General features: G+C 39.2%; 3 protein-coding genes and 1 long non-coding RNA gene across 4 annotated transcripts; 2 read left to right on the top strand and 2 right to left on the bottom strand.

The window, feature by feature from the left end:
* Window positions 1–2157: 2157 nt before the first annotated feature.
* LOC138871618 (uncharacterized) lies at window positions 2158–2673 on the bottom strand. The gene has a single exon (XM_070149505.1). The coding sequence runs from the start codon at window positions 2671–2673 to the stop codon at window positions 2158–2160; it is 516 nt and encodes a 171-aa protein (XP_070005606.1).
* Window positions 2674–5279: 2606 nt separating this feature from the next.
* Window positions 5280–6604, bottom strand: LOC138871617 (uncharacterized). Its single transcript, XM_070149504.1, has 2 exons — window positions 6122–6604; window positions 5280–5744 (listed from the first exon to the last, which is right to left on the bottom strand). Exons 1-2 carry the CDS (start codon window positions 6602–6604, stop codon window positions 5280–5282), a joined length of 948 nt encoding a protein of 315 aa, XP_070005605.1.
* Window positions 6605–15488: 8884 nt separating this feature from the next.
* On the top strand, window positions 15489–18057 carry LOC138871616 (uncharacterized). The gene is made up of 6 exons (XM_070149503.1): window positions 15489–15563; window positions 15964–16055; window positions 16179–16557; window positions 16817–17181; window positions 17344–17564; window positions 17909–18057. Exons 1-6 carry the CDS (start codon window positions 15489–15491, stop codon window positions 18055–18057), a joined length of 1281 nt encoding a protein of 426 aa, XP_070005604.1.
* Window positions 18058–22452: 4395 nt separating this feature from the next.
* Window positions 22453–23383, top strand: LOC104237710 (uncharacterized). The gene is made up of 3 exons (XR_713700.2): window positions 22453–22512; window positions 22602–22649; window positions 23119–23383. It is a non-coding gene; the product is annotated as an uncharacterized lncRNA (long non-coding RNA).
* Window positions 23384–25857: the final 2474 nt, after the last annotated feature.

The following is a 25857-nucleotide window of genomic DNA, read 5'->3' as shown; positions in this document are numbered from 1 at the left end:
TAGTACTAGTATGTATAACTAAACACCATCTAGTTAGAAAGAACTCTCATACAAGAATAAGGAAATTACAAGTATAACTCAAACACTTTAAATGATCATAACACCATCAAATAAAAGAATCATACAATTTTTTACATCATTTTCCATAACTTTTAGTTTTGGGGCATGTCATACTGTTCATCATTGTCCACAATACCATCGCTATCTTGAGCGGAGTCCGATCTCGGCCCGATCAGCTAGGTTGCCTCATTTGAGACATATACTTAAATCACAAATACAATACTACCATGTGTGCGGCATGGCGTCTGATCTCGGCCCGATAGGCGAGGCCGCCTTACCAAAGTGTTTTCCTTTTTCATCAACCATCTCATTTCAATCTTTGTTTCACATATATCATTTCATAGACACTTGGGGCCACAATTATCACCTCATGTCCACTTTCAATGTTAGATTTGTAGTTTAGGATAACGTGTGCACACAAGGGCAAATAAAATTGTAAGCATAGATGAGTCTTCACATAGATGACACAATATATGCAGCTTCAAATCTCACCTTAAGGTCTAAGCATCTCAATACATGATTCATATTCCTTGCACCCTTTCAAGTTATCAAGAATAACACATTGATCTTATTGAGACACATCTTTCACGCATATAAGGTCACAACCCCAATTCATGTGAAAAAACAATCAATACAACAATTCAACTTTAATCTTACCGTATTTGCACCAATACCTACAGAGCTCAATTTCTAAAAGACGGGGTTTTAGCCATACATACCTCAACTGAGCTTTCCTTAATCCTATAACATTTCAGAATGTTCGCACTTCAATATATTTAAGCAATATAACACAATTGAACCCATAATCAGGAAAAGATCATAATCTAAGCTCACTTGAGCATTTTATCAAGCACTGAGTGTTCATTAAGGCCTTATGGTCCTTTTATGCAAGATTACACTTAGCCCATTCCCCATGCCTCTCTATTTATAATTTCCCCATATCTTCTAAGAACACATGCATGCAATGCAATCACCCTTATCCCCATGAATTTCCGCACTAATAACCCCTTATAGCTATGTATAAAATTAAGAGCTGAGGTGATGAAGTCTTACCTCCTGGGATGAAGGTTTTGGTGCTCCACTTGATTATCATCAATGTTTTTAACCATGATTTGTGGAGCAATTTTGATGAAAGACACTTGCCCTCTCTTAGACCCTCCCTCTCGCTCTAAAAGCACCCGGAAATAGGCTCAAAATGAGCTATTGCACAGAATATAATGACAGGAAGTCGAGTTTAAAATTTAGAAATCTTGAGCCCCGACGCAGATATGTGATCGCATATGTGATCGCAAAATTGACATGTGGCCCGCAGAATAGACCGCAAAAATGCTCCAAAAAACCTGAACAATCTACCTGCGTATGCGACCAGAATGCAGTCCGCATACCCACTCTGCGGTCGCAAAATGTACCGCAGAACCGCTTCTTGCAAAAGTTCCAAGGGATTATGCGACGACTATGCGGCCCACATATCGACTATGTGATCGCATATTTGGCCGCATAGTTGAACTCAAAATTGACCTTCACACTGCCTGACTCTGTGGTGACTATGCGATCTGCATAGCTATTATGCATCCGTAGAGTTGACCGCAGAACTGCACTTTTCTAAAAAAACACTATTCTTTAACATTTTAATGCACAGATCAATCCAAAGGGTCCGAATTTATGAATTTCTAACACATGATCCTAACTTGGCACCACAAGACTCGGGTTTTTGAGTAGAAATTTCATGGGGCCTTACATCCTCCCCCACTTAAGATCATTCATCCTCGAATGAGGATCAAGGTTCACTTATTAGCAATCTTTATGCAACTTCAGCTTTTCACAACATGAAACATATCCACAGCCCCCAATTTGGCTAACTTCCTAAATTTCCAAAAATTTTGCCAGAATTTCCTTTGTAACTAGGCCTATCCACCTATCAAAGAGCACCATAAACATATCCTAACAATAGGTACACATTCCTTAGACATAACATAACTCGTACAATACTAACCATGGCCGCATAGGCAATATATAACCAAAACATGACAGTCTTACATAGATCAAAACAAAAGATAATAGTTCATAGGAGCTAAATGCATAAAAACTATTACATGACTATTCAAACAAGTGAGGGTACTTCTTTTTCATTTCATCCTCGGCTTCCCAAGTGGCTTCCTCAACTTGTTGGTTCCGCCATAACACTTTCATGGAGGCAATTTCCTTATTTCTCAATTTTCGAACTTGTCTATCAAGAATGGCAACTGGAACTTCTTCATATGATAGTTTTTCATTAACCTCAATAGTTTCAACTGGCACAATAGTGGACGGATCTCCCACTACCTTCTTTAACAAAGACACATGGAAGGCCGGATGAACCAATGACATCTCGGGTGGCAGCTCGAGCTTGTATGCCACCTGACCAATCCTCTTAATAATTCTGTACGGTTCAACATACCTCGGACTTAATTTCCCTTTCTTTCCAAATTGCATGATACCCTTAATTGGGGAAACCTTCATAAATACCCAATCATCTTCTTTGAACTCCAAATCTCTGCGACGAACGTCCGAGTAAGACTTTTGATGACTTTGAGCAGTTTTCAACCTTTCTTTAATAATCTTGACTTTCTCCATATCCTGATGCACGAGGTCAGACCCTATCAATTCAGCTTCTCCAACCTCGAACCACCCAATGGGAGATCTACATCTCCTACCATACGATGCCTCAAATGGTGCCATATAGATACTAGCATGGAAGCTGTTGTTGTAAGCAAATTCTATGAGTGGCAAATGGTCATCCCAGCTACCCTTGAAATCAAGAGTACAAGCACACAACTTGTCCTCAAGCGTCTGAATAGTCCGCTCTGCTTGCCTGTCAGTTTGAGGGTGAAAAGTTGTGCTAAGATTTATCTGCGTGCCCAAACCTTGCTGAAATTTCTTCCAAAAGTTGGTTGTGAACTAAGCCCCTCGATCTGAGATGATTGAGACTGGAGTGCCATGTAACCTAACTATTTCTTTGATATACAAATGAGCATATTGTTCCACTGTGTTGGTAGATTTAACTGGCAAGAAGTACGCTGATTTTATGAGTCGATCCACGATCACCTAAATTGAGTCGAATTTGCGCAGAGTGCGTGATAGCCCTACCACAAAATCCATGTTAATCATCTCCCATTTCCACATTGGAATTTCTATGCTTTGAGCCAATCCCTCGGGGCGTTGATGTTCTGCCTTTACTTGCTGACAGTTCGGACATCTAGCCACAAAGTCCGCCATATCCCTTTTCATGTTTTTCCACCAATAAACCTCCTTGAGATCATGATACATTTTTGTAGAACCTGGGTGCACGAAATACCTGGAAGTGTGAGCTTCTTCCATGATCCTTTCCCGAAGATCGGTAATATCAGGAACACATAGGCGGTCTTGGTACCGTAGGGTACCATCATTCCTGCCAAAGGAAAAAGCTGTGGTCTTGCGTTTATGAATCCCCTCCTTCAGTTGTGCTAACAACATATCGTTGAATTGCTTCTCTTTCACCTCCGCCATAAACGTTGATTTAGCCCTATTCTGCACAGTTACCCCACCTTTATCAGAGTCCGCAAGGCGAACTCCCAAACTAGTCAACTGGTGAACCTCCCTGGCCAACAGCCTCTGATATTCCTCTAAATGAGCCAAACTTCCCATAGATTTTCGACTAAGAGCATCTGCCACAACATTAGCCTTTCCCGGATGAAAGAGAATATCAATGTCATAGTCCTTAAGTAACTCTAACCATCTTCTTTGTCTCAAATTCAACTCCTTCTGCTTGAAAATATATTGAAGGCTCTTATGATCCGTAAATACATCCACCTGGACCCCATACAAATAATGTCGCCAAATCTTTAACTTAAACACCACTGCCGCCAGCTCTAAGTCATGGGTTGTATAGTTCTTTTCATGATTCTTGAGTTTCCTAGAAGCGTAAGTTATAACCTTGCCATGTTTCATTAACACACACCTAAGCCCGATCCTTGAAGCATCGCAATACACCATAAATCCCTCTGTACCCTCTGGCAAGGCTAATACCGGTGTTGTAGTCAATCTTGATTTCAATTCTTGGAAACTTCTTTCGCATGCATCGGACCATTGGAATTTAACCGCTTTCTGTGTCAATTTAGTCAATGGAGAGGCAAGAGTAGAAAACCCCTCCACAAATCTCCTGTAGTACCTAGCCAAACCTAAGAAACTGTGAATCTCCATTGGAGTGGTAGGCCTAAGCCAATTCTTCACTGCTACAATCTTTTGAGGATCAACCGTAATTTCTTCCCAAGAAACGACATGACCCAAGAACGTGACAGATTCAAGCCAAAATTCACATTTTGAGAATTTTTCATACAATTGATGTTGCTGAAGGGTCTGCAGAATTGCCCTGAGATGGTCAACATGTTCCTCACGACTTCGGGAATACACAAGAATATCATCAATGAACACTATCACAAAGGAGTCTAGAAAAGGCTTGAAGACTCGATTAATAAGATCCATGAAGGCTGTCGGGGCATTTGTTAGCCCAAAAGACATCACCATAAATTCAAAGTGCCCATACCGAGTTCTGAAAGCTATTTTTGGAATATCTTGCTCTCTTATCTTCAATTGATGGTACCCGGACCGCAGGTCAATCTTTGAGAAACACGTAGCACCTTGCAATTGATAAAACAAGCCATCTATTCTTGGTAGAGGGTATTTGTTTTTGATTGTGACTTTGTTGAGTTGCTGGTAGTCAATACACATCCGCAACGACCGATATTTCTTTCTTACAAACAATACCGGTGCGCCCCACAGTGACACACTCTGCTGGATGAAATCCTTTTCTAGCAAATCCTTCAGTTATTCCTTTAGCTCTTTCAGTTCCGCTGGTGCCATTCTGTGAGGTGGAATTGATATTGGTTATGTACCGGCATCACATCGATCCCAAAATCAATCTCCTTGTCTGATGGAATCCCAGGGAGCTCATCTTGAAAGACGTCCAGACATTCATTCACAACTGGTACAGACTCAAAGCTAGGCGCCTCGGCATTGGTGTCTGTCACCTGAACTAAATGATAGATACACCCCTTCTTGATCATCTTCGCGGACTTAAGGAAGGAAATAAACCGAGCCTTAGGCACTACATTATCTCCCTTCCATTCAACAATGGGCTCATTAGGAAATTCAAGCCTCATAGTTCTAGTCCGACAATCAAGCTTGGAAAAGCATGAATAAAGCTAATCCATTCTTATTATTACATCAAAGTTGACCATCCCTAACTCAATAAGATCGGTCATGGTATCCCTACCCCGTACCGTAACAACACAACCTTTATAAACTCGAGCAGCCGTAATTGACTCACCAACCGGAGTAGACACCAAAAATGGATCATGAAGCTGATTCGGTTCTATCCCAAATTCCATAGCAACAAAAGGTGTAACATAGGACAAGGTGGAACCAGGGTCAATAAGTGCATACACATCATGAGATTGGACAGTCAAAATACCTGGAACAACATCTGGAGAAGCCTCTGCAGTCTGGCGACCACTCATAGCATAGAACTGACTGGGTCCTCCTGAACTCTGTGCACCACCCCTAGCTGCACCACGCCTTGCGGGTGTTGGGTCACCTCGTGCTAGAGAAGGGGTTGAAGATGTAGCAGCTGTTGGACTGGATGACTGTGCTGTGCCCCTATCCGCTCCCTAACGGGATACACAACAATGCCTCTGAATATGACCCCTCATCCCACATCCATAACATACGGGTAACTCTAAATAGCAAATCCCTGTGTGCATCTTCCCGCACCTGGGGCATGGGGACCTCTGTTGCTGCTGGGACCTCTCTCCTGACCGACCCCGCTGATGGGATCCCCTGTTGCCCTGACCGAGCCTGAAATGACTCCACTGCTGTTGGCTGGGCCCTGCTGGCGGTGCACTAGCTGAAGACTATGCAACAGACTGAGACAACCCTGATGATCCTCCCCTGAAAGCTGATCTTCCCCCACCTATTGACTCTCCCATAATGCCCGTAGACCGGGCCTTACTGTTACCCTCTCTCTCCATCATGTTCTTCAATTTACGTTCTTTGTGGCCTGAGTGAATGCTATCATATTCCCATAATTCATATCAAAATTCAATGCAGTCATAGAAGCCTTATTAATAGTCAAAGAATTAAGGCCCTGAACAAACCAGCGCATCCTGGCCTCCATTGTGGGAAACATATGAATGGCATACTTTGACAGGCGAGCAAACTCCATGTGGTACTCCCACACACTTCTGTTACCTTGCTTCAAATTTTTCAAACTCAGCTGCACGGGCTGCCCTTGTCTCAGCGGCAGGAAATGATCTATAAGGGCATCAGCAAACTCGCTCCACCTCGCTGGAGGGCGCCCCTTCTCACGGGAATCTTCCCACAACTCAAACAACGAATAGGCCACCCCTTTTAGATGGTAGGCAGCCAACTCTACTCCCTCTGTCTCAGTTGCACGCATAACCCTGAGGGTCTTGTGCATCTCATCAATAATATCCTGAGGGTCTTCTTCTAGATTGGCACCCGTAAGCATTGGAGGGTCTAACTGGAGAAATTTGTTCACCCTGGAACTAGTAGCATCCCCTTGCTGGTTGGATGAACTGGGCGCAACATTTGACCTCTAGGCCTGAGAGGCCACTAGTTGGGTCAACATCTGAATAGCTCCCCTAATATCCCCATCAGAAATACCAGAACCGGAAGTTAGGGCTGGAGGCGGAACAGAAGTATCAATGGGAGGGATAGTGGTACCTTCCGCAGGTGTAGGAACTGGGGTAGTCTGCTCTGGAATAGAAGAATCAGACAGGGTGATAGCAGGGCGGCTACCCTCAGCTACAGTATCAAACAGTGAATCATCAGCCACTCCTGAGGTGGCATTGACTTCTTGGCCAATTCTCACTTTCTTCTTAGGTGCTATTTACTAAAAGATATAACAATGCACTAATTAGAGAGGGAACCGTTTCACCGCACGATCCAGAATATCAAAGAAGGGTGTTATTCCTAAATGCCCAGTACCCTCCAACTTATAGATGTGGTCGACTACACACAGATAAGAAGTACTCTACCAGACACAGCTCCGAGACATCCTAGGAAACTTCAAAACTTTATGCTCTGATACCAAGTTTGTCACGCCCCAACCTCGGGAGGTGCAACTGGAGCTCAATCGAGTGAACCCAACTAAGCAAGCCTTATCAAACACTTCCTACCCAACTCAATATAAATAGGGAGACCATGCTTTCATTTATTTAGACGAGGAAAGATAGTACATTCAACGTTGTTAGTTCATTTTATATCACAACGTTAAGCCGTAGTTAAGTTACAAGATTCCATACAATTACACTTTAGAGAAGCAAGAGTTAGAATTACAACATAGTTCGTAGACCCATCAAACACCCGTACATAACCCACACATACGTCTACGGAGCCTCTAAGGGTAAAAAAAGACAATGATGACAATGCCAGCAACAAGGCCCCGGCCATACCTCAAAAGTGGATATCTCTATCAAAAGATGTACAACATAGCCCCTTGAAGGAGAAATGGGCTCACCAAGACTTTGAGAAGAAGTTACTCTGCTACGCGCGATCGGCACTATCCGCAATGGAGCCACCTACATTCATTTAAAAATGTAGCGCCCCCGGCAAAAGGGACGTTAGTACCATGGAATAGTACTAGTATGTATAACTAAACCCCATCTAGTTAGAAAGAACTCTCATACAAGAATAAGGAAATCACAAGTATAACTCAAACACTTTAATGATCACAACATCATCAAATAAAAGAATCATACAATTTTTTACATCATTTTCCCATAGCTTTTAGTTTTGGGGCATGTCATACTGTTCATCATTGTCCACAATACCACCGCTATCTTGAGCGGAGTCCGATCTCGACCCGATCAGCTAGGTTGCCTCATTTGAGACATATACTTAAATCACAAATACAATACTACCATGTGTGCGGCATGGCGTCCGATCTCGGCCCGATCGGCTAGGCCGCCTTACCAAGACGTTTTCCTTTTTCATCAACCATCTCATTTCAATTTTTGTTTCACATATATCATTTCATATGCACTTGGGGCCACAATTATCACCTCATTTCCACTTTCAATGTTAGATTTGTTGTTTAGGATAACATGTGCACACAAGGACAAATAAAATTGTAAGCATAGATGAGTCTTCACATAGATGGCACAATATATGCAGCTTCAATCTCACCTTAAGGTCTAAGCATCTCAATACATCATTCATATTCCTTGCACCCTTTCAAGTTATCAACAATAGCACATTAATCTGATTGAGACACATCTTTCACGCATATAAGGTCGCAACCCCAAATTCATGTGAAAAAACAATCAATACAACAATTCAACTTTAATCTTACCGTATTTTGACAAACACCTACGGAGCTCAATTTCTAAAAGATGGTGTTTTAGCCATACATACCTCAACTGAGCTTTCCTTAATCCTATAACACTCTGGAATGTTCACACTTCAATCTATTTAAGCAATATAGCACAATTGAACCCATAATCAGGAAAAGATCACAATCTAAGCTCACTTGAGCATTTTATCAAGCATTGAGTGTTCATTAAGGCCTTATGGTCCTTTTATGCAAGATTACACTTAGCGCATTCCCCATGCCTCTCTATTTATAATTTCCTCATATCTTTTAAGAACACACGCATGCAATGCAATCACCCTTATCCCTATGAATTTCCTCACTAATGACCCCTTATAGCTATGTATAAAATTAAGAGGTGAAGTGATGAAGTCTTACCTCCTAGGATGAAGGTTTTGGTGCTCCACTTGATTATCTTCAATGTTTTTAACCAGGATTTGTGGAGCAATTTTGATGAAAGGCACTTGCCCTATCTTAGACCCTCCCTCTCACTCTAAAAGCACCAGGAAATAGGCTCAATATTAGCTATTGCACAAAATATAATGACCGGGGGTCGGGTTTAAAATTTAGAAATCTGGAGCCCCGACTCAGATCTGCGATCGCAAAATTGACATGCGGCCCGCAGAATGGACCGTAATAATGTTCCCAGAAACCTAAACAATTTGTCTGGGTATGCGACGAGAATGCGGTCTGCATACCCGTTCTGCGGTCGCAAAATGCACCGCAGAACCGCTCCTCACAAAAGTTCTAAGGGGATTATGCGACGATTATGCGGCTCGCATATCGACTATGCGATCGCATATTTGGCCGCATTGTTGACCTCAAAATTGACCTTCACACTGCCTGACTCTGCGGTGACTACGCAGTCCGCATTTCTATTATGCGACCGCAGAGTTGACCGTAGAATTGCACTTTTCTGGAAAACACTATTCTTTAACTTTTTAATGCACAGATCTATCCAAAGGGTCCGAATTTATGAATTTCTAACACATGATCCTCACTTGGCACCACAAGATTCGGGTTTTTGAGTAGAAATTTCACGGGGCCTTACAAGAAATTATGAAAACATGCTAAAAAAGTAGAGACTAGAAATTGCCAGAAAGGGAAATTTTATCTAGTCCGGAATGTATTTACAAAGGCTTGACAAAAAACGACTTCAAAATAAACAAAAAACATACACAAGACAAAACTAAAAAGTTCTGAGGCATTCATGCCTGGTCTTCACCGGGGCCCGACTCGTCGCCAGAACTATCAGAGCCTTCGGATCCCTCAGAACCCTCGGAGACTTCGAAACCTTCAGGCTTAGAAATTTCTTCGCCTCGGCCTCAAGATTTATTGCTTCCTCGATCTCGACCGATATGTCGAAGCCTCAGGCGTGAATCTCCTCAAGGGTCTCCCTTCGAGATAATCGCCTCATATATTCAGCCTTCATCTTCAGGTGGGTCTCGGAAGCCTCAACATCGGCCTTGTACTGGGCCACCATCTCTTCGGCATTGGCAGAGGTTGTATCCAACTTGGACTTTATTGCTTCATATTCTCTCTCGAGGGCATCCCGCTCTGCGGCTACAGAGATCAATTGTGCTTGAAGATCGCCATTCAACTAGGACCGCTTGTCAGCTTTCTCCGTCACTATTGGAAGTTGGACCTCTTCTTATGCCAGCTTTTCCTGGGGGGTTTCCTTCTCTGAATCTAGCAGGTCCATTTTGCTTTTCCACCAATCAGCCATGGCTTGAACCTCATTCATCCCGACTCGGAGTTGGTCAATCTGATCGATCTTTTGCTGGACCTGCGAGGTTTTGTCGTTAGACACTGCAACTAGATCCTTGTTTTTAACTTCAAATACCTTTACCTTTTCGACCAGGTCGTATGCTCCCGCTTCAGCATCGAAGCTTCCCTCTGAGCTCTGTCCAGCTTGTCCTGAAGATCCTTGATGGCCCCATCTTGTTTCTTACTGAGGAGTTTATATATATCTTTTTTTCGAGCCTGCTCTTTAAACTCAAACTCGAGCTGGTTGATTTCAGAGTGAAACTTGAGGAAGCTCTCATGGTGAAGCACCGAGGCCTGCAAGGTAACAAAAATAATAAGAGGTATTGAAGCCTAAGCGAAATCCACAAAGGAGTATTGATGCCTTTCCCGGTTCAGCACCTGTTGAGCCTCGTTGAAGAGACTCGATACACCCACCTCATTCATCTTTGCCTGGTCCTCTTCAGTCACCAGACATCAGAGGTAACTGGCTAGTCCCACTAGAGCAGATAAAACCCGAGCATCCTCCGGGATCGTAAGAATAATTGTTCTCTTGCGACTAGGGTCCACACTCGGAGTAGGAAACTGCATCACTAGTTTTGGGCTCCAGCTCAGTCCGTCAGTTTTTGAAGGAACGTCTTTCTTCGGGACCTCTAAGTTGCCCATCTCAGTAAAATCGTCCAAATTTGGAGATATACATGCCATAAAAGAAGGAACGACGGGGGTCAGTTGTGCCTTGTGCTCCTTCACTTTATTTCTCTTTCCCCGCTTGGACCTTGTCAGGCATAGTATCAGTGTAGGAGGGCATCTCAACAATGTCAATCACACTGGTAGCCTCCTTCAAGGCAGAAACAGCTTCTTGAGAGATTGTGGACTCCATCTCGACTTTGGATTCTCAGACTGGGAGGGCCCTAACCTCGTGTCTCTTATCCTCGATTGTCGCCTGCTCTCCGGAAGGGATCGATCTGTGGGAAAAACAATGTCGTCTTCTTCCGACTCATCCCTGAGCTAAAGAAGCGACTTGGGACCTGGCACCCAGGAGTTGGTACTCTTCTTGGGCTTATGAGCTTACCCTCTTTTTTGTCTTCACCTCAGAACTCGGGGAACCCAAAGATTTTCTTTTTCTCTTCTTCTTTTCCCCTGCGGTATCCCCGGCCCGTCCCGTAACGGAGGTATCAATAGACAATGGCACATCCTCATCCGCTTCCAAATGCCTAAGTTTAGTGGTCTTAGGCAACCTATAAAAGAAATAAGGAAGGTCAGTATGATGTAAGTTAAGAGCATGGTAATCGCTATTCAAAGGAGAACATTAGCATGGGAACATGCCTCCATCGGCCCTTCAAAATCTTATGCCATGAGCGCTCGAAGTTTGACATATGCTTTCAGATTCCTTCTATCCATTCCTTAAGTTGGGGGACCGCATTTGGAACCCAGGCAACAACTGCACAACCACAAATATGAATGATGAGAAAGGAAATGAAGAAAAATTGACACTTAAGGAAAGGCTGTAGTTACAAATGCATTCTACTTCTCTAGGAATGGCATTAACTCGGGAGGGATAGAGTCTTTAATCTTCACCCCAATGAAGAGTCCATGTCAGCCTCAGTCTCGATCTTCAAAATTACTCGAAAAGAGGGCCTTTCTGGCCTAGCAAGTGAGCTTGATTAATCCCCCTCGAACAATTCGGGGACTATATAGACGGAGCAGGTGGTAGAGGGTGAACCTATGAGACTCGGCGTTATTCACAAAATAATGGAGGAGGATCATGATCCTCCAAAGAGGATTTGCCTAAGGCACACCTCGTATCTCTTATAAAAGTCCAAAACAATTGGGTCTACCGGGCCTAATGTGAAAGGGTAAGCGTTAATACTTAAATACCCTCTACGTGGGTATTAATAGCATCCTCAGGGCCGAGTACTACTACGTCCTTGACTTCCCATTTACAGTCCTCTCGGACTACGGGAAAGACATCTTCGGTAATGGAGCATATATACCTCGATGCTATTTCACCCCTGTCCTATTTGGATGAGGGTTTCTCGATGTTAAAGTCGTCCGCAATTGAGGAACCCCCGAGTATAAAGATTTTCATGGGAGGATTGGGGGTAGCCTCGAGGGCAGCCAGCTTGGGAGCGGCTACTTCGAGAATAGCCACCTCGAAAGTAGCCACCTCGGCATTCGTGGTTGGGTGGAAAGATGAAGATGCATCTTATTGAGGAACTGATTTGGAAGTTTTAGCCATTGCTATCTGATAAAGTTTGAAAATTTAAAGAAATTTTTTGATGTTTTGAAGGAATGAGTTTGAAGGTTGAAGAGCAGAGTATAAATATTTGAAAAAACTCTAGGTAAGAACCTAAGAACAATTATGAAGGTTTGAAAGAAGTTGGTGATAGCTAGGAAATTCGAAGGTGAAAGCTTGATCAAAAAGTTAAAAAAGAGTAAATGGTAGAAGCTTTTATAGGGGAAGTACGCAACGCTTCACATTCGGAGGCAACCAGCCGATGGTTGACACGTGTCCGAAATCACAATGACAGGACTGATGGAACGTTTCAACTTCTTCACTGTTTCAGTTGTAACGTATGGAGGAAGGAATTAGAGAACATCTATCGTTTCTCATTGTTTCGGAAAACCTACTCTCTGAGAAACGAGGGGACTATCTGTATATGGGTAAAATTGAGACTAATGCGAACCCTGATTTTCCGGTGGGACAAACTAAGCAAGGACATAACTACAAGGAATCAGAATCAAAGTTAGGAACCTCTTGTACTAAGGTCCGAACAAAGTACCTACCACAAGAGCCATCGAGACCTCGCCCCCGGATCCGGTTCGAGCTCCAAGACCTCGAAAAACATTATCAAATGTTCGCATACGACTAACAAGGGGTTGTGATATCCGAACTCAATCGGATATCACGACGTAGATCTTAGCCCGTATCGGCAGCAGATCAGTGATTAACAAAAAAGAAGATTTTTACCTTTCTTAGAATTGTACTAGGGATGAAACACTCCTACTATATAAAGGGGCAGATTTTTATTCAAGAGGGACACTGTAACATGCATACAATGGCAGTATAAACTTGTTTTCTTTGCTTCTAAGTTATTCAAAATTATTATTTTTGCTCATAGTCCTTCATAAATATTTGGTTCTGAATCAAGGGTAGAACAATCACCAGGCTCAGATCCGAGCTTGGACTTAACATCACAACTGGTTTGGTTATTTATTTTATACTTAATTCACTTATCTGACATTATTGATCACTTGTATTGAATTAATCCGTATATCCTTAAAACCACATATAAATTCAATTGTTATCCATTTTAAGGATAAACATTATATATATATATATACACACACACACACACACCCGTGTGTGCGTAATCACAAATCTCCATAGGATCAGTGATACACGACTTGAAAATTATAAAAGTATACTCCTAGGAATAGGTATACTGTAAATGTAAAAACGAACTAAATATCCAGGGCAAGTTTTTTGTCGGATAGACACTTAATTTTATCACAAATAACTCTTTAGATTCCAATGGGGCGTGTCTTTCAAAAAAAAGGAACACTTTTTCTGAAAAAATTGTCGTCATTTATTGAAACAATCGCAGACTAAAATTCTTTATCCGTTTCTCATGGCCAGAAGAATTTTTTAGATCATTTGTTATGCGTTTTCAGGTGAGATAATTCAAAGAGTTACTTGCAAATCCCTAAATTTCTCTTATAAACAATAATTTTGTTTTTTTTGAAAAATTTATGTTATTTTTTGCGCTATTTTCCAAATAATTAAAAACTACAATATATCAAGTATAGGATTAACATGAATTGACTTCATAGAATGGACATGTTGGATGTGTGAATAAAGTCGTACATAAAAAGTAGGGAAAAATGATATACTTATAAGGAGTTGGATACTCTTAGTGATGTGAGACCTTTTAGGAAAAAATATGTGGGCTTGGCCCAAAGTGAAAAATATCACACAATATTAAGAGTATTTTTGGGCTGTTTTATCTCAACAACTGGTATCAAAGGCAAATGTTTGGTGGGACGAGTATGGAAATGGTGAAGTGATGGCGCAGGGCCTGGCTTAATGTTGTTTCTTGTCTATGGATCAGTTTACTATCTTTATCTGTAGCTTCAAAGACGTATACACAACATCTCCTTTGAGCATCGGTGACCACAAATATTTGGATCATGTGGGTGGAATATATTTAATCTCCAATTAGCCTTCAAATGGTGATGGACCATGTGGAACTTAGTTCAAGTGGGAGACTGTTGGGCGTGTGAACAAAGTCCTACATGGAAAGTAGAAAAGAAAAATAATCTACTTATAAGGAGTTAGATACTCTTAATCATGTGAGGCCTTTTTGAAAAAAAACATGTGGGCTTGATCCCAAGTGAACAATATCAATACTATTGATTCTCTTTTCGGGAGTGAGGTTTTGAAGATACAGTAGAGGGGTCGTTTGGACATAATTTACTGCAGAAAAGCATTTTTGGCAAAAATGAAATCACATATTGTAGAGAGGAGTAGTTGCCCTTGAGCTTATCTCTACTCTCTTCAACCCTTATTCAATCAGATTATGCAACTGCATCTAAGTGTTCCACTGAAGACACCTTTGCAAACATTACATGACTTAGTCACATACAATGTTGCACATGTGGAAATAGCTTTGATGGAGCAACAACAACTTGAAGAAGAAGGAGATGATGAATCAACTGCTGGGAATTTCAAACAAGTGGCAAGGGAGACTGACTTATCTCTTAGAACTAGTGCAAATGGTGGTAAGAAGACGAAGAAGCGGACTCAAAATAAAGAACCACTTCCACCTTCTAGAATCCTGCCCAAGAGGGCAACCTCAAAGACTAAATGATGATCAAGACATTGATTTGGAATATTAGGTACGTGAATACACAACATGCCTTTCCTAGGGTGATCAATATGCAAAGGGAGCATATTTTCTTTATCATATCACTTATGGAGCCGTTTCAGAATGCAGGTCATATACAAAGGTATAGAAGGAGGCTGAATATGGAGTTTGCCTTCTCAAATATTATGGGAAGATATGGCTGTTCTTTGATGCTGTAGTGGAACAGGAGTTGGTTATAGAGACTACGCCATGTGGTTGTGAAGGTGTTTCGCCATGCCATTGGGCAACATATTATGATGATATTTGTGTATGCAAAGTGTTCATAATTAGAGAGGTTGGAATTGTGGGATAACTTGTATTATATGGCAAGTGACATAGAGCTGCCTTGGTTAGTATGAAGAGACTTTAATATGGTGTTACATGAAGATGAAAAGATAGGGGGCCTTCCAGTACATCCTCCTGAATATGAGGACATTGCATTTTTTGTAAGCTCTTGTAGTTTAATCAAGGGTATAAAGGAAGTCCATTTACATGGTGGAATGGGAGACCTAATGTTGAGTGTATTTTCAAAAGATTGGATAGGATCTTTGTGAACTTACTATTTCAAAATATGTTGCCTTCAATTGAAGTGGAGCACTTTATTAGAATTCGATCAGATCATGCACCATTGTTAATGACTTGTGGAGAGCTGACTACAAACTTTGTCAAGCCATTTAGATTTTTAAATTTCTAGACAAAAAATGCTATATTTAAGGAGGTGGTGCGACAGAATTGAGATGTGACTTCATAGGATATCATTTTCTAATGTTCAAGTATAAATTGAAGAAGGTGAAGGCAACACTATCTAAATGGAGTAAGGATAACTTTGGTGAAATTTTCAAACAGTTAGCAATTCTGGAAGATATTGTAAAGGTCAAGGAGATATTGTTTGAGGAGGAGCCTACAATAAAGAATAGGATTGTTCTTCAAAACCTCAGGCAGAATTGAAAAAATATTTGAGTATAGAGGAGCAGTATTGGAAGCAAAAAGAAGGGATGACATAGTTTGCTAAGGGTGATAGAAACACTAGTTTTTTTTCATAATCATGTTAATGGAAAAAGAAAGAAGTTGCAATTGAAAAGAATCCAGAATGGATATGAAAACTGGATAGAAGATCAGAAACAAATGGCAAATGATGCAATTGGATTCTATCAAAGACAATTCACTAGGGAAGGGGATCCTACAAATCTTTCTATGTTGGAGAATGTGCCTGTTATGGTTACAATGGAGCAGAACTTGGAGTTGTGTAAATTTTCAACACTAGATGAAGTTAAGGCTGCAGTCTTTGAGCTAAGTAGTGATAGTGCCAGTGTTCCTGATGGATTTACTAGATTGTTTTATCAAGAATGTTGGGATGTAATTTGCTATGACATACACAATATGGATCTTCATTTTTATGGTGGTGCTGCATTGCCAAAGTCTATCACTTATACTAATTTGGTATTGCTTCCAAAGAAACCAAGGGTGTAGACTTTCTCAAACTTAAGACCTACAAGTTTGAGCAACTTCATCAACATGGTGTTGTCTAGGGTTCTACATGATAGGTTGGAGAAGTTTCTGCCTTCCCTAATCTCACCTAATCAGTTTGGATTTGTAAAAGGGAGAAGCATATTTGGTAACATACTTCTTACTTAGGAAATTATTACTGACATAAGGTTGAAAGGTAAGCCAGCCAATGTTGTCATTAAGCTTATGGCAGGATTTCTTGGAAATATTTGTTGCATGTTCTAAGGAGAATGGGTTTGCTGAACACTTTATTAACATGGTGTGGAACTTGTTATCTAACAACTGGTACTCAGTCTTGGTGAATAGGCGGACCTCATGTTTTTTCAAATCTATAAGGGGAGTAAAGCAAGGAGATCCACTGTCTCGTACCTTATTTATCTTGACAGCTGAGGTGATATCTAAGTCCTTGAACAAGTTGTTTGAAGACAAAACATTTGTTGGATTTGGTATGCCCAAGTGGTTTGACTCTTTGAACCACTTGGCATATGTTGATGACACAATAATATTTGCCTCAGCTCATCCTCCTTCTTTGAGTAAGATCATGCCAGTACTTTCCAGGTATGAGCAGGTGTCAGGCCAATTGATCAACAAAGCTAAGAGCTCTTACTATATGCATGCCAATGCTACACATGCATTATTTCAAGCAATTGGTGACATTACATGTTTAGCTAGAGGAGAGTTTCCCTTCACATATTTATGATGCCCTATCTTCTACACTAGAAGGAGAAAGGATTATTATGATGATCTTGTCAAGAAGGTGAAGGCTAAGCTATATTCTTGGAAAGGAAAACTTCTATCATTTGGAGGAAAAGCAACACTAATCACCAGTGTGTTGCAAAGCATGCTGGTGCATCTTTTATCAGTTCTGGTTCCCCCAGACAATATTCTTGAGAACTTACATAAGATCTTTGCACGTTTCTTTTGGAGCACCAAAGAGGAAGGTAGGAGTAGACATTGGTCTTCTTGGTAGAATTTATGTCTTCCTAAAGAAGGCGGTTTAGGGTTCAGATCACTTCATGATGTATCAAGGGCCTTGTTTGCTAAACTTTGGTGGAGGTTTAGAACTACTAAATCATTGTGGGCTAACTTCATGTGGAACAAGTATTGCAAAAAGAACTACCAACAATAGTGCAATTTAGAGAAGGAACTCATATTTGGAAGGAGATGTTGAATGCTAGGGAAGAAGTGGAACATGTGATCTTCTGGGAAATAAAGAGTGGAATAAAAAACATATGGCATTAAAATTAGACTGGATTAGGAGCACTATATCATATTTTGCCTCCAGATTTTCCAATAGATGAGAATTTGCAGGAGGTGGCACAATTGAGGCAAGAAGGGACATGGAATGAGAAGTTGATTGATCAAAGATTTCCTGAAGAAATTGCTGAGCATATTAAACATTATGTTCACTATGAAGGCGGTGAAGAGTATTGAGACAAGCCATACTGGATGCCAATATCATCAGGTAAGTTCACTATTAGGAGTGCTTGGCAGATTCTTAGGCATAGTGCAAACCTCAATTTAGAGTTCAAAAACATGTGGATTAAGGGGTTTTCATTCAAAATATCAGTCTCCTTGTGGAGACTATGGAGACACTATTGTCTACAGATGATTTATGGAGAAGGCAAGGTTATATACATGTTTCAAGATGTTGGTGTTGTCAACATCCCCAAGAGAAAACATTTGATCACATCTTTCAAAGTAGTCTTACTGCTAGTAAGGTTTGGAAGACATTCTTTGGTGCTGCATGGATTACTGTATCGTTGGTGCAGGTGAAACAAGTGATAAGTGCATGGTGGAATGCTATGTTTTGCCTAAAGTTGAAGTCATTATTTCATGCAACACCAACTATCATTACATGGGAGCTGTGGAAGAAGAGGAATACAGGCAGGAATGGAGGTACAGTGTCGACTAGTAGAGTGATCCATGAAGTAAACAAAACATTGCATTACTTGGAAAGGGTTAGGTATCCATGGCTGTCAAATATACCTTTGCTTTGGCTAGATATGATAAGCTACCTTGAAGGATACAAGCCTATTCTTGTTACCAGAACGGTCACATGGCAGGCTCCTCATGTAGGGTGGTTCAAATGTAACACTAATGGACTTCAAAAGGAAACCCTGCACCTAGCTCACTAGGTTTTTGTATGAGAGATAATGTAGGTGACCTAGTGTATGCAAGGGCAATAGAATTAGGGGTTACTACCAATGTTGTAGCTGAGGCAAAAACAATTGTGGAGGGACTGAAATACTGTGTGGAACATGACATTCATCCTTTCATTTTGGAGACTAATTCATTAGTGTTGAAGAAGGTCATTGAAGGAGAATGGGATCCTCCTTGGTGCATAGTGCCAGAAGTAAAGGGGATTAAGGAGATGCGAGACCATTTCAATGTGATCTTTCAACATGTGTTCAGAGAGGGCAATATTGTCGCAGACTTTTTGGCTAACATGGTCTTATCTTTTGCAGGTACAGTCTAGTTTCACACAATCTCTAAACTACCAAGTGCAAGAAGGAGGTTGATCAACCTTGACAAATCACGTACTCATAATCTTAGGATTAGGATTGACAAAAGAAGAGCACCTGATTGATGAGCAGGTATTGGAATGTACGATCAGCTGCTGCTTGGTATTGTTACTTTTGTGTGTTCTATATATTATTAGGCTAGTTACCAGTGGTATTAGCATGTTATCATGCTCAATATGGTGGTGATCTAGTGAGATATGTGACAATTTATACAAGCACACAGCCTACCTTGTTTTACATAATATCACAAGTTGTCATGTTAATTAGATTAAGGTATTTGCATTATTAAGCTTCTGCATGTTAGGAGATAAGTTATGTTTTCAGATTGTTCATAGCTTCACTTTAGTACTGTCTCCAAATGTGCTTAAATGTGTTAACAAACTGGGGTCCAAGAATTTTAGATGGTCAGTGTGCTATATTGGAATTCTGAGTGTGGCTATAACATTATTCAGTGGTATTGGCATGGTTACATGCCCAATCGGAAGGTGTCACGGCAGCACTTGGAGTTGGTTTCATATCCAGGAACTAGCCTTTTATAGACAAGCTAACTGGCAATTCGTATCAATTTGGATGAAGCCAGTCGAAAGCCAGTTGACTACGTCTTTGCACTCTTTGCTTCATACTGCTACTGAAATTGCTGATTTACAGAAGATATATTTGTGCAATCACACATACATGGTAAACTATTGGAATGGTTGGACAGCTCCTGGAGTTGATGGTGTTCGTTGGAGATTCACATTTGCCTTGTCCTTTCAAATGCAAAACTTGGCGCCTGGTAGGAGCGTTAGAGGTGCTACATTGAAGTTTTGCCCTTGGCTTGTGGATACACACACCACGATATGTTGGAAGTTGTCTATGATATCACAAATTTGTAATACTTAGCTTTTACAGTTTTCATAGCTTTGGCTTAGCATATTTTAGAGATGACATTGGACAACTTATAAATTTTGGATCTTTGTTTTTGGATTATATTTATAAATTAATCACTTGACAGCCTGTTTAGTGGTCTATTTGTTATAAAAAAAAAAAACAATATCATATTATGTTAAATTTTTTAGCCTTTTTATCCCTACAACAAAATGCTTTTTATAGAAGTCTAAGCAGCAATACGAATCATAACTATATCAATGTACAACATGCTTTGATTTAATTTGTTGGATAAGCAGGAATCTTATTATGCTGACATAGTTAACGTAACACATATTGTCTAAAGGAAGTCCCAGTCACAAAATGTATGTCTCCTTAATCATCAGTTAATAAATTAAGCCTCACCCCAACCCCACCCACCATTATATTATCAAATCAAAAGTTAACTATTAACAAGTAAAATTTTAAGCATTTATAACCTAATATATTCTAGTTAAGAGTGAGTTTAATTTTTATCTACTGAATTGTAGTATGAAAAACATTTATATGCGCAGTGTGATTATTGTAAACTCTAAATTAAACCTGATAAACAAACTAATAAAATAGTCCTGAAAATGTACATCTTTACCTACTTACATATTGTGTGTGGGTGTGGGTGAAAAGAGTAAAACTTGAATGGCTACAGAATATTTAAAGAGAAATATTGCATGTGTGACTACTCATGCTGTCGCGCGCTTATGTTTGTCTAACAATAGTTTCAATATCTTATCGGCATTTGAAAAATTGAAGAGAAGACATGCTCATCAAATTCAATAACAAAATGAGAATTCACCTCAAAATTATGCTTGGCTGATCGCTGTTATAGATTAAGAGCATAAATTAGGAAAAATAGAAAGCAGACGAGCTTTAGATGTAAAGAACACGTTCATAATCAATAATTTACCCAGTCAACATTATCAACCGTGGTAGCGAACCATCTGCTAGCTAGCTGTTAAATGCTTATCAAATTTTTGGAAATATATATGCACAAACAAACAGATATATAGTGATTCAATATTTTTTTGTCGGAGAGCTGACCTGAAATCATAAATTTTCAAATCTGATTAAAGTCTCCAAAAGACTTCTTCTCCTTTAAAATATCAATGGCGCAGAAAGCACAACAAAGTTATTGTCCTCGCATTGCAATTACGTCAAAGATCACTTTTAGCTCGCGGCCAAAATTATTTATATTCGATAGCTGCAGTGTATAAAATTTATATATTTTTTTATGTATTACTTATAGAAATATATATGTGTGTGTCATTTCCATTGCAATTATTATTGCATCAAACTCTAGCATAGCTTTAATTGTTTTTTTTTTCGGTACAACCCCTAGAAGACCTACCTTCTCTAGACAAACTATTTTTTTCTATATTACTAGTAATTGTTATTTATGATGTATATATAAAACTAAAATAGTTGTAAACAACTTTTTTGTCTCACTCGTAACCTTTTAGTTCACAAAACTGGCAGCCTCTATTTTTATAGCGATGTGTTGATTACTCTGGAAATGTCTGCATTAATATAAAAAAGAAGAAAGTTTCTAGGCAAAGTTGTGATAGTAACCTCACAAAATCATTCTAATTAAACATTCTTGTCATTTATCTCAAAAAATAGCCACAGGGTAAAATGAAGCCATGGAGATGTTACGCCTACTTTTTTTACTCCCATTTCCTATCTTTGTTTGATATTCCAACTCAATTTTCATAACCATTTGCTTTCCCCATCATCGTTTGCTCAAAGCCGTACTAGTACTCAGGTAGTCTGTGCCAAGTTGCAAGAACAGACACATCATGAAGCTAGCAGTAGTAATTGAAGTTGTGTGGGTATGGGCCCCTCACATGATGTGGCTAGTGTTTGACATAACAAAAAGTTTTGGAAAGTGCCAAATGTGAAATAAATTTGCACGTTTACACATGCTGTTCTGGTTCCCATGTTCGGTTTTACATTATCTCCTTTTTTTGTTCTTTGTTTTGTTAGGTATTGTTTACCTTTAAAATTGGATAATAATAAAACTTATAATGCGATTTTAAAAATACGTGATTTCACTCAATTGATAAATGTAAAGATCAGTAATAGAAATGAATAATAATATAAAGCAAACCAATGTTAAAACTTAATTCAGCCCTCGAACTAGGATACCCTCGACACTACAAGAAAAAGACTTTTTAAGAACCAGTAAGGACGAGAATACTACTGGTCCTTAAATCTCTATATTTTTAATTAAAATATTAAATAAAAATAATTTTTTTTATAATGTACTGTCCAATTATAAAAATTTACCGGGAGAAAGTGGTGCCATACCAAAATTGGAATAAAACATAATAAAATTTACATAAAAAACTCTAACTTTTATCAAACCTAAATCTACCGTCAAGTCTCATTTCCCTTCCTCCTCATAGAGGTAAAAACCCTAAATCCCTTAAACTTCCATACTTCTCTCAAAGGCATTTTCTTGGTATGTTAAGAAACATTTTTCTTGGTATGTTAAGGAACATTTTTCTTTTATTTGTCTTACGATAGATTTGCTACTCCCATATTTTGCAGGTTTGGGGAAAATATCAAATTGAAAAACTGCTATCCATCTCACCACAAGTAAGCACACTTTCTTTTTCTATGTATCTTTTGGGTTAACCTTTGTTTATTATTTTTCAACAACCCATATTTGCAGGTTTGTGAAATCTTCATTTTTTTTAATTTTTTTTTGTTGGTAGAAATTGATTGCTAGTCAGCAAATATTTTTACAATCAATTTCTTTTCTAGATTATATTTGGGTGTCCCTTTGTGAATTGTTTGTAAAAGCCTATGCGTTGTTTGGTTTTTTTCCTTTTGTTCTTCCTCTGCTTCTCTGTTCTTATATTTGAAACTTTACCTGTCTCTCTTCTGCTTTGACTGTGATTGCATTTTGGTGTTGTTGGGTTTCAATCGGTTACTGGGTTATTCTACTGATCATTTACTGGATTCTGCTGGTTTTGCCGTGTTGCTGAACTTGTTGTTGCTGTGTATTTACACTACTGCTGCTTCTACTGATCTTCATCTTTTTTCCTTGCTTTCCAAATACCAGGTACACAAACTGATACACTGGTACATCTTGTAAGCTACTCGAAGCATGAATGCAAAAATGGGAAAGATTTGAAGCTGTAGTTTAATGTAGTCTTTTCTTTCTTTTACTGTCTGTACTTAGAACATTCTATGCGTTGCCCATGTAAACTCTGGTTATATACTGAATCTCGGTTGTATATATGTTAGCTAGTTGCCTTCACTAGAATCAGGTAGTTGTTGGTTATGTATAACATGGGCACTATCCTATAGCAGTTTAAGTTGTAAACTTCTTCCCGTAGGCTTTTAGTTTAAAAGGACTAATAGTGTAGTTGTAACATTCTGCTAGTTCAATTTGTTCGATTAAACAGCATGTTCCAAATACACATCAGGCCTTAGGTTGATTACTCAATAGTTCAAACTATTTTAGTTAACAACTTGCTCATCTAAATTCGTAAAAAAAAGGTTTCATTAGGTATCACTTTCATTTCGGATTCTTAAAGTTTGAACATGTGTTGAATCATTTAGCTAAGCCCAACATCTGAATAAGGATGGCACAAGTCCAGTTTTACCCTTTATACATTGGACCTGGGCCATAATTGTTAACCGACTGCCCTTATTGTATCGTTTTCAGATTTAACGACTCACTTTCGAAACTCAACTATAATAACTCGTGAGCATGTAAATAAGTTAGAACTCTTTTTCTTTCATTATAGAGACGAACGAAATAGAAAACATAGTCACTATAGGTCAATCCTTTTAAAATAAAAATGAGGCGTGCCTTGCCAAACAAAAATGCACAAGCTGCGGGACCCTCTATATGTGTTTGTAAAGTTGCTTAGACTCCGGGACGGGCCGTTTAGCAAAGTTTCACGGCTTTGCCCAAAATAACGATACGCCAATCGCTTAGGGCGCGTCTTTAATAAAATTACTTCCCTAAGTATGGGTGTGCATTTATGCAACCCAAATCCAAATCTCAACAGAGTCGAAACGTGTCTATGACCACTGGTACATTGATTGTAACGAGGTTCGAGATACGTTTTCACGACGTTGCAATTATATTAAATAATAATAATAAAAGCGGTTTAAACTTAATAAAAGCACACAAGTTATAACATGTATTAAAATCAGATATTTAGCCATTATAACAATTTAAGCGACCGTGCTAGAACCACGGGATCCGTGGGTGCCTAACACCTTCCCTCGGGTCAACAGAATTCCTTACTTAGAATTTCTGGTTCGCAGACTTCATTTGGAAAGTCGAAAATTTCCTCGATTTGGGATTCAAGATAAACCGGTGACTTGGGACACCAAAAGCCAAACCTTTCCCAAGTGACGACTCTGAAATAAATAAATAATCTCATTTTCGAATAATGTCACTTAAAATGGAAATACTCCCTCACGCATTTATCCTTCGGGGCAGGTGCACAAAAAGGAGGTGTGACAAACGCTACTACAGACCAGTTCCTAAATCTAATATTTTGGTGTCCTTAGTTGAGTTGTAACTTTGTGATTGTTCTTATTGTAACTCCTAAATTACTTAGCTAGAAGCATTGATTAGGAACTCTATTGTAAAAATCATAAACTCTCTGAGTTTGTGTTGTGACTAGAGTTAGTCATAAGTTAAAGTCTTTGACTAGAGAGTGACAAAGTGGCTTGTGGTAAGAGTATCACAAGTTAGTTGAGTTGAAGTCTTTGTAATTGAGTCATTATAAAGTGGCTTGTAATAGGTATTTACAAGTTAGTGAAGTTAAAAGCCTACAAGTGTAGGTCGCGGTTTTTGTCCCCTAGAGTGGGATTTTTCCACGTAAAAATCTCATGTCTCCTTTACTTACTGCTTCATTAGTATTCTCAATGGAAACTCATAGAAGACTATGTATTCTATAATTTAGTGGACTCGTATAAACTAACACACCAGTTTTTTTTTCCTGAGTATATTTCGTATGTTGAAACATATTGTTCAAGAAGATGATATTTTCTTGTGTTTGCTTTACTGAAATGGTTTCAAGTAAAATATTTTTAACCAAAAGAAAAAAATTAACTTCCTCACGACCTCACTTATGGGTGAAAGCCACTTTCCCACACAATTATCTCAATCCATCACATAGACGTTATTGTTAATCTTTATACTCAAAAAGTTTTACCATCAAAACAACCTAATTTGCTGCTAGTGCCATTAAATTTATAATTTTTTTTTGGAAACGTATTGTTGTTCACTTCACCAATAGAGTATTAAAAACACTTCCCATGGGAAATATTTTTCGGTAAAATATTTTGTACAGAAAAAAATTTGTTTCATACAAAACATGTCTACCAGTATTTTCCTTTTATGCAATCTATGCATGTTCCCAAACCATCAGAATCTAAAGGAGGTAAAATCTCACCATTATTGATCAATCTTTTAATCATTGCAGTAAAATTATGGCCTAATTAAGCAGCGCTTGTACCATGGCAAGGAAGAGTTTTCTGTGATTCTAGATCTGTTGGCAACACATTCTCTACATCAAGAAAATAAAGGTTTTCATAAACCACTCAGTAAATTACCATAACCAACAACTTGAAAGTCAATACTACAAACACACTTGAAGTCTTTTTGTAAATATATACTAGAGACAACGACTGAATGCATCCATTCAAAAAACACACAGAACCTACCTTTTTGATACTATTACTTTATATCCAATTGTTGAAAATAAGGAAACATCCCAACTAATATGTTAGAGAAAAAATTACACTATAAGAAATTGGATAATTAGTGGTGTCA

This window comes from Nicotiana sylvestris, chromosome 6, assembly GCF_000393655.2.
Source record: "Nicotiana sylvestris chromosome 6, ASM39365v2, whole genome shotgun sequence".
Lineage (NCBI taxonomy): Eukaryota > Viridiplantae > Streptophyta > Magnoliopsida > Solanales > Solanaceae > Nicotiana > Nicotiana sylvestris.
Note: the sequence above shows the minus strand (reverse complement) of the source record. Positions and strands in the feature narration are given on the sequence as shown.